This window comes from Heliconius melpomene, chromosome 17 (assembly GCF_056956725.1).
Source record: "Heliconius melpomene rosina isolate 202511_hmr_F chromosome 17, ASM5695672v1, whole genome shotgun sequence".
In the NCBI taxonomy this organism is placed as follows: Eukaryota; Metazoa; Arthropoda; class Insecta; order Lepidoptera; family Nymphalidae; genus Heliconius; species Heliconius melpomene.
The window spans coordinates 10,762,026-10,772,176 of NC_140405.1; the positions used below are offsets into that span (position 1 = coordinate 10,762,026).

The following is a 10,151-nucleotide window of genomic DNA, read 5'->3' on the forward strand; positions in this document are numbered from 1 at the left end:
TTAATTAAAATTAATGTGGACAATTAAAATAAAATAACGAGCTCTTCTGCAGGGTAACTGGCTTATTTCAAGAATAGATCCTTTTACAGAAACTAATATCTAAATATAGAGCAAAACTACTTTTGATTTTTTCTTTAAAATCGAAAGTAGTTGTTTAACATCTCCGAATATTTTTTTTTAATTAAATATTATTTATTAATTTTCTCTCCCTCTAATTATTAAATGTCAATCAGTATAGTCAATATCATCAATTATATCTCAAAATAATAAGTATTTTGTGTAATTTATTAGTTGCTATAATAGAGTTAAAAAATGAGCTTAACGCTGCATCCTGCACACAGCAGGGTAGGCAGAGGGAACCTTTTGTTGAGGCACTCCGTTCCCCACTTTCTGTCGAATTCTGAAGGCATTGCGTGGTAGAACTCAACGCCGCGCTTTACGTCGACACCAGAGCGAAGAAAAGAAAATATAAATGTAGATAAATATTTCCTCGGGTGGAAATCGAACCCACAACCGTCACGTTACAATCACAACCTTGCGCCATGAATTAGTTAAATTTATAGTAAACAAAATCCATATAATATTTTATTTCATATTTATTTATCGGCCCTGAAAATCAAATAAGAATGTTACTAAACGAATTTCGAGTCATTTGCTGTGCAATAAACCACATTGAACGTCGTTTTTCTTGTTATCTTATAAATAGTACCTATTTAACTGCGTTTTGATTTGATTGTTTAAAATAAACATCTTAAGTTGAGTTAAAGAAATATTAACTTAAATTCTACATAAACAGTGATTTAAAATGAGTGTAAATAAAACGGAGAGTGTAAAGAAAGTGGACTTAGACGATGTTTTGGATAAATATGGAATATTCAGTCGATATCACGTTGAAATTATTTGTTTAGTGTTTTTTGCCTTCTTCACAAATTCTTGGTACTGTTCTAATTTTGTGTTCGCCGCTGAGGAGGTTACGTATAGGTAATTTCTCATATTTTTTAACTTCACGGTGTATTCCTCATATAGAAGGTTGAGCAGAAGGCATCTAGTGTTAAGACACTCCATCCCCCTTTCAAAACTCACCGCCAACTCCGCTCTCCATCTTCTAACCAGAGCAAGGTAATAAAAAAATTAAGCCAGAGTAGAAATCGAACCCACATTCGCCGCTGATATATGCCACTTTGCCACGACGGTCTCGTTATAGGTAAACAAGTATTTTTATTTAATGTGTAATATTAGTGGGTTTTATATCGACTTTAGGTAAAATTATATATTTCTATTGAAAAATATTTTTTCAATCAACTTTAGACAAAGATTGAAGTCGTGTTACATATATATGCAATAGCTTTTCTTTATCTAGGCTGTAATATCTGCAAAATGTAGAATAGAACATAAAGATATGAACTCAGCCTTAGTATGGTGACAAAAACAATATATTCGTTATAATTTGGGCATCATCTAATCACCGAGGCCCATGTGACGCAGTGCCTCAGGGTCTGATTGTGTAAACGAGAAGGTTGTAAATTCAACCAAAACCTACCTGGCTATCGTTTCTGTTTGCAATTTGTTAGTTAAAATAACATTCCTAAGGAAAGAACTCAGGAAAATTCATTATTTAATAATTTTATTTTTTCGTTTTGACGCGTTAGCTTCCGCAGGTTCCAGGTGCCTGTCACTCTGGGTTCCCCCTGCCTACTCTTGCTAATATTCTTGTGACCAATACCATATCTATATATATAAAATCGAAAGGTCACTCACTCATCACGAAATCTCAGAAACTACAAGTGCTAGGAATCTGAAATTTTGCATAGGAGTTACTTATAGGACGTAGGTGCTCGCTAAGACGGGAATTTCCAATATTCGACTTCTAAGGGGTTGTTTTTGGGGTCAAAAGTTTGTATGAAACTTCGTTACTACAAATGCTAAGTCTCAAATTTTGCATAGCGTCACTAGGACGTAGTCATGGAAACAGAAATTAATAATAACATAGTTCACGCGGGTGAAACTGCGAGCGGGCTGCTTGTAGTATATATTATTACTAGTGGACCCGGACGCGGCTACGCCTGCTTTAACTATAAGAATATTTATTAAATATATTCATGAAATTATTTTCAATTCTCAATAGAATAAGTAAGAAAATATAAGCTCAAATAATCAAAAAGAATAATAAGTAGATACACATTATTAGAAAAAATTATCTGAGTTATTGAAATGAACTAACAAAAGGATTAAAAGTAACTAAAGGATAGGTATTCTTAATATTAGGAAAAGTACCTAAAGTTTTCCGTACGTGCGTACATAGATATCGACTCTACGAAATAACTAAACATTTCTCTCTATTAAGTAGGATAATTAGCGGGCAATATCAAATAAAATAAGAAGAGAATCAAAGTGTATTTTAAATTAATTATAAACAACAAATAAAGTTCGAAAATGTATGAAAATTTATAAAACCGTCAACGTCATCTGCCCGTTCGCGTCGGTCATACTGTGCCGCCCGCTAGGTGGCTAGGTCATTTGGAATCAGTGACATCTCCTTAATTATTTATTAGAATGTTATACAGTAAACTATAATTTCAATCTAGATAAAATGCTAAAAGTGACTATTATATTTATTTTCATAAGGATGAATATCAAAACGTCGCGGTAGCGGTCGCGTAGCAACGACGGTTGTTATTAACATGGCAGAATAAATTGCACGTCAAATTAGAATGTACTTTAAAATATATTAATCTATATGTGTAATGTAATGTTATATAGCCTATAGCACTTCTGAAGAATGCAGCTTTCATACAAAACAAAAGCAATGAAAATCGGACCAGTAGATCCAGAGATCTTAGCGTTCAAACAAACAAACAAACAAACAAACAAACAAACAAACTCTTCCGCTTTATTATATTAGTATAGATTGTGTATATTTCTTTTAGGTGTAGAGATGATGGAGAAGGGACTCATGAATGTGCAGCTAATACTACCCATTCGTGCACCGAGTGGATCTATGACGAGCCAGATAGTTTCGTCGCTTACGTATGCCATGTTTTATGATCACATCTTTTTTTTTCTTCCCGCACATAGCAGGTTAGACAAAGGCAACCTGGGAACTTAGTGTTAACACACTCCGTTCATATTAAAACACTTTCGCTCCCCACATTCCACCGGCTTCTGAAGGCATTGTGTATTGAGCGGCGGAATTCAACGCTTTGCCTAATTACAAGAGCTATGAAGTTAATATTTTAAATATTTAATTTCCTCATATGGGATTCGAACTCACAACCTATCGTGCTTATAGACGCACGGTAGTGCTCCTGCGTCGCGACTGACCTCAATTTCACATATCTTAGGTATAATTTTTATTAGGTTCCAATAACTGTTCTAGTTCTTTCACCTTCCGAGCATCATCCAGTCGCATCGTTAGATCCTTATCACTAACAAAAATTTGGGATGGGGCATATCAGTTTTCTGCCACCATATTATTTGTTAATTATTAAAATTTTAAACAACGAATTTGATAATAAACATGACTAAAGAGGTCATTCAATTCAGAAATTCTGATAATAATAATTTTATTGATATTTTATTTTCAGTTCGATTTAGCATGTCAAGAATGGAAACGTACTTTAGTGGGGACAGTACACAGCTTTGGATATATGTGTGGACTACTCCTAGTCGGGCCAATGTCTGACAGGTAAATAGTTATAAGATATTTTTTTTATAATATATTCAGCTTCACGCTGTATCCCGCACATATCAGGGTAGGCACATGGAACCTAGTGTTAGGACATTCCGTTTCCCGTCTTCCACCGAAATCTGACACGGAACAGAACTCAAAGCTGCCCTTTACCTCGACACCAGAGCAAGAAAACTATTACATATTTAATTTCATCGAGTAGGGCGCCACGTGGTAAATTCTTTGTGGTATAATAATTGTACTAATATTTTAATTTGTTTATTTATTGATATGTATTTTATTGTAGACCACAAATAGAAATAAAAATTTAATCTTATATAAAAAAAACATTTTGTGAAGCACGAAAGGCAGTGTTATCGCTAATTTGCAATTTCTTCCAGACAACCTTGAGTTTGGAATGAACGAACGCTATAATTACGAATAAATGCATTAAATAAATTGATATCTTCATATAAAACAAGTCCTAAAATTTAATAGATTTTTTAAATATACAAAATGATTTTGAGCGTCTAATAGGAAGTGGTCAATTACGACGACGATACGAGTTCTCACAGAACTTACTCGAGTATGTATTCTTGAAGGGAGATGCACAGAGGATTTAAACATCTTCCTTAAATAAAAAGTTCCAGAAGTGGTAGTAGATTCCTAAAATTTTGCAGATAATTCTTTTTTTTCAGAGTCGGTAGAAAGAACACCGCAGTTGTTCTTGGTGTTCTGGGAGGAATATTTGGGGTATTAAGAAGTTTCTCCGTGTGGTATTGGTTTTATATTACAATGGAATTCTTAGAGGCTGCTATAGGGGACGTGTGCTCACCATTATTTGTTTTAGGTGAGGCTTAAAAGTAAATGATGATATTGGCTACCATGACAATTTAAATGTATATATTTTTTATATTTTTTTTATTGTTTGACTTCTTACCAGAGTGAAGAAATGAAAATATTTAATATTTAATTTCCTCCATTGGAACTCGAACTCACAATCTGTCGCGTTTACTATCGCACGCTTGTGTCCCCGTATTACAACTAGCCTTAATGGATAGTTATTACTATATTCCGAAATTAAAGATGAAATATTTGATCAAAATACAATAAATATAGGTTAACATTTGGTTAAAATCTGAAAAAGTCATTTAATAAAATATTTTTACAGCATTAGAAATCGTATCAACCAAGAAGAGACTAAAGTTCTACATGATGTGCTGCTTCGGCTACGTGTTTGGTGGTGTAACCGTATCTATTATAGCTTGGCTCGTCCCAAATTGGAGATGGTTCCTACGAGCCTTATACGTTCCAGCATTTCTCTTTATTTCCTACAAATATCTACTAGACGAGAGCCCAAGATGGCTTCTAACGAAGGGTAGAAAAGAAGAAGCGATAACCATTTTGGAGAATGCCGCCAAAAAGAACAAAATGGAAATTGACAAGAACATTGTAGATAAATTAACTTGTGAAGTCAGTCCAGATGTAAAGTTCAGTCAATTAATAAAAGACACGTTTTCTTCAAAACAATTGAGGCGGCGTTTCTTCGTCTGCCTGTCTTGGTGGGTGACTTCCACATTTGTGAATTATGGACTTTTGATAAATTCTGTTACGTTGCAAGGCAATAAGTATATTAATTTTGGATTAACAGCTCTGGTTGATTTGCCAGGCAACTTACTTATAACGTACATTTTAATTTACTTCAAAAGGAAACTGCCTTTGATGCTGTCATTTTTTGCTGGTGCCTTATTATGTATATCGCAACCATTTTTACCAACAAGTAAGTATTTCCTTCTAATTATTACTATTATTAATTATTTATTTATTAAATAAGCATTAATATTGACTGTAGACGTTATGGGTGCGAGTTCAAATCCTAGTGGGGTATTTTTTAATGATCACAATGCCTCATATTCGTGCGGAAATTTACATTTTTTGTAATAATATTGTCATTATCAATACTACTACTTCAATAGAAGACATCGAAATTATGCAACCAGTTTTTAAATACAAGCATACCTTTCAGATCTTCCATGGCTATCAATAGCATTCTACATGGCAAGCAAGTTGATGTGCTGTTTCTTCTTCTCCATAACCTATATCTACACATCAGAATTGTTTCCCACGTACACGCGGAACTCAATGCACGCGCTGTGCTCGTCGCTTGGTCGCATTGGTTCGATTTTGGCGCCGCAAACGCCTTTACTGGTAATGTTATGTGAATTATATTTTTTAATATCATCGTAGTTCAGAAGGCCAGAGTGTTACTATGACAATGATTGTGGGTTCAATTCTCATTCGGAAGAATATTAAAACTTACATTATTTCCATTATTCTGATCTAATAAGCAGCGATCAGACAAGGTCGTTTGAAATAGGAAGCAGGACGAAGTGGAGAACGAAGTGTATTTATAGTAATATCTCAAATCAACTCTGGTAAATACGGTAAATGCGTGAAATTAAAAAATACCTTTACACAACGTAAGTCAATGCTCTAGCCAACTCGGTATTTTTTTTAGTTTTTGTTTAATTAATAAATTACTTAATTATTTATCATTCTACATTGCAGATAGCCTACGGATCTGGCCTACCATCATTAGTATTCGGTTTAGCAGCATTAATAGCAGGATTCACCACTTTTTTAGTGCCTGATATATCGGATGACAGCCTCCCCGACACGGTACACCAGGCCGAGACTCTTGGGAAATCAAAAAAGTCCGTGGAGATGCATAACGAAGACATCCGATCGAATCCCCAGCTGTGAACAAATTGATTGATTCGTTATATTTTTATCTAATTTTGGATTTATGATATATTTATTACTTTGAAGTACAAAATACGGTTATCATTATAGTTTGTTCCTGTTATTTTATGTAATAGATAAATTAGATAGATAGATATATATTACAATTTTACATATACGTGTACCTATAAACAGGAAGAAAATTGAAGCCCTCGTGTCAAAGTATCTGACTGTAAACGCGATGGTTGTAGGTTCAATTCCCACTTGATACAAACAAATATTTTCATGAACTCGCCCTGAAGTCAAGACAAAACGCGGCGTTGAGTTACGCCACTCAACATTGTCTCCAAAATTGGGCGATAAAGAATAATGTATCAATAATATTTCTAATAACTTAAAAGCAACTTACCAAAGAACCTGCCTTTAAAATAGCATTATTAAGTCTTTTATTTTTTGTATTGTTTGTGTTCGCGTTATTAATGCTATTGAAGGTTAACCTATTCAGAATAGAGGTATAGTACTTCAAGAACACAAACCCTGTCTAATGTGAGAGGAATGACCTAGCGTTTATAATTGGCGTTGTATATTCTTTGTTATTGAAGCTATTATTATTCTAAATTATATTATTTAGACAATAACTACATTGTTTTTGTCAATAAACAATACAGTTGTTTTTAATTTTTCACTAAACATATTGTTAAGTAATATAAAAAACTATCCTTGACCTGTGGGTTAGCTCGTGTGGTCAAATGGAAATAAAATAACATAAGAGTTGTGTACGTATGACACATTTTAAGTGCCCCAGATATTTCTAGTACTCAAAGTCAAAATAAAATAATTTCAAAACTTTGGTTTGAAAAAAAAATGAAGCATGTAACTTCCTATTTTGATAAGAAGTTACATGCTTCATTTTTTTAACATCAAATAATTTACCACCATTTCACTAAAGTTAATGCGTCAAACTTGAAAAGAAACGGCGCAAGGAACTCAGCAGGATTTTTTTAAAATAAATTTTATACAAATTCATATTTAATTATTTGTTATAATGATACCTTTGAAACAGACAAGAGCATTTTATTCCCAAGGCGTGTTATTCTTAGAATACATCAGGTACAAATATAGTTAAGTTGGCTACTTAAAACAATGATTGGACTCTCTTAAGGACATATTATATAAATATAGAAAATGTATCTATATCCATACCTATATTATAAATTCGAAAGTAACTCTGCCTGTCTGTCTTTTACGCAATCAGGGCCAAACCGCTAATGTAATTGTGATAAAATACTCATATAGAGATACTTGAGGGTCGCGCGATGGACATAGGATACTTTTTTTTCTCATATTTGTAATATTATCGATATGTACCAATATATTAAAATACTTATTAATTTGACATGCAATTTATTCTGCCATGTTAATAACAATCGTCGCTAAGCGACCGTTGCTAAGCAACGATTTGCAAAGTTTTTTTGTTAGAAAACGTCACCCAAAATGAGCTTGCTTAACGCATCTCTCTATTGAAAACTGAAAATAGTTTCATAAATATATTTAATAAATATTCGTATAGTTCATGCGGGCGTAGCCGCGTTCGGGTCCACTAGTAATAATATAAGTCTAGTTTTAAAAAATAATATCTAAAGATAAATAAATAATGAAACAAGAACAGACTCTTTGGTTCGTACCATTTCTTCGTTTGTAGACGAAGCGTGGCGTTGAGTTTCGCCAATCAAAACGTTATGTCTCTAAAGGTGGGAAATAAAGTGTCCTTAGTACTAGTTCCTTCTGCTTCTCTCCTGCTCTATACTTTATTTTTAATCTCAATTTTAATAAAGTAATAACATGGGTGATAGCTAGTAAATAACTTCTATCTCATCTTTAACACTCGATGCGGATGTGTTATTGCGACAGTGTTGCAACCGAGGAAGCCTTGTTTAGATACTAAAGATATTTTGACGACGATACTAAAAATATTTATTTTTATTTCTTTTTTTATTAAATTAATATATTTAGTGTTCAATGATATGTGATATGACCATAGAAGGCCTTTGCCTTTGCCTTTTATAAAGCTTGTAGTTGAATTTACAAATACCTGTAGAATAATTTACGACAGCACTGAGAGACTGAGACTGTATACATTTTTTTTTTCCAAAAAGTATGAGCATATAGCCCACGTTTAAGTAAAATACAATACTCGATATAAACCTTAATATTTATAATGCATATGAAAAGTAAAATTTGAATGCTTATTTTCAATTTAATATTACAATTTTCAATGTATGTTTTTTAAAAATAATGAAATTGTAAAATTAAATGTAATCTCCTTTCGATTTTACATTTCATTTTAAACGTATCGTATCCGTTATGTGTAAACAATGGTATCGTAAGCTATTTTCAATTTCGCCTCGTTTGCACCTGCGGGTCCGCTTGCAATATTAATCTACACAGTATCCGCAATGCATATATTATGAAATATTGTAACATTTTTTCCACGTACTGTGTAAAAATGTTTTTTTTTTTTCAATTTTTACACATTTTAAATTGAATTCTTAAATGGTTTGGATTTTCAAAAAATGATAATACTTAATCGAAGTTAAGTTGTTATGGGTATAATATTACAAATAATTATATTTATTTTTGTATTGGATACACAAAAAACATATAATTTGAGGCGTTGGCTCCATAATTACGTCGGAGAGTCGGGAACGAAAGTGTCTTATTGGGAACGGAATGTCTTAACACCTGGTTATCTCTCCTTTCCTCGCTAAGTGCGGGATAAAGCGTGAAGCTGAATTTGTATAAACCCAATAATAACGGCTTACGTAATACGTATCATTTTAATATACATGCTGTGCAATATTTTGTAAACTTTAATTATAACATAGATAGAAGAGTTGTAAAAAATTTTATGCGATATAAAATCCGAAGGGTTCTTGGGAACTATCACACCTGTTACACTTTCCTTCATTGTTCATTCAACAACGCTATAAGTATCTATCGACCATAGACTTTAACTAAATATTGCACAATAAAGTAAGTTGCCTTTGTTTTCAAGAGATTTCAACCGATAAGGGCACAACTCAACGCTGCACTTTATCTTATAATAATAATAATAAATTCTAAAGTGGGATTCGAACCCAAAACCATCACATTTATAGCATGACCACCTAAGGTATATAATAAAAATCCTAGATAAAAAGGAAGTTCTGTTACATTTCCTTTATACATTCCAGGATCGCGATCAGAAAGCAGGATGTGGGTGTAGGCTAGTTGTAATTATCATCACGTCCCGACCGTTCAGCAGGTATGCACTCCACGGGTACGTTTAAACATTTTTGCTGTGTCATTCCAGTTATTTTGCGGTTCTACCTTTGGAATTTGAACAAAATTAGATATAGGTTTCTATAATTTATCATTTAGCGGTAGAATTCTGGGAAAAGTTTTGTTTCTAAAAAGATATTAAAACATATTTTTGTTGAAGACATGATTTAATTAAATTGTGACATTTTCATAATCGTCAAAACTTATTCGAAATTTGGTAAAGTGCTTCTTAGAAAACACGTTCAAAGGCACAAGAAAAATATTTAAAGAGCTCAAATTGTTATATAGAATTACAATTTATTCCCAATCGAATAATACAATATGTAATAATATAATAATAAGTATTGTTATTCTTCATGAGGCCGTCTTGGCGCAGTGGGACCCCCTTTGTCTGATCGCTCCATTCGCAGGAAAGAATTAT

At 32.9% G+C, this 10,151-nt stretch overlaps 1 protein-coding gene across 1 annotated transcript; it reads left to right on the top strand.

Annotated features, from left to right (window-relative positions):
* The first annotated feature begins 642 nt into the window (after positions 1-642).
* On the top strand, positions 643-7,082 carry LOC146530246 (organic cation transporter protein-like). Its single transcript, XM_085200613.1, has 7 exons — positions 643-981; positions 2,928-3,027; positions 3,585-3,685; positions 4,366-4,517; positions 4,839-5,447; positions 5,694-5,875; positions 6,236-7,082. The coding sequence occupies exons 1-7, from the start codon at positions 806-808 to the stop codon at positions 6,428-6,430; spliced, it is 1,515 nt and encodes a 504-aa protein (XP_085056739.1). The 5' UTR covers positions 643-805; the 3' UTR covers positions 6,431-7,082.
* Positions 7,083-10,151: the final 3,069 nt, after the last annotated feature.

Excerpts from the sequence above, each read along its gene's own strand:
- LOC146530246 (XM_085200613.1), top strand. The coding sequence starts at position 806 with ATGAGTGTAAATAAAACGGAGAGTGTAAAGAAAGTGGACTTAGACGAT. Across the intron at positions 4,518-4,838 it reads CTCACCATTATTTGTTTTAG|CATTAGAAATCGTATCAACC; the intron begins GTGAGGCTTAAA and ends ATATTTTTACAG. Across the intron at positions 5,876-6,235 it reads CGCCGCAAACGCCTTTACTG|ATAGCCTACGGATCTGGCCT; the intron begins GTAATGTTATGT and ends TCTACATTGCAG.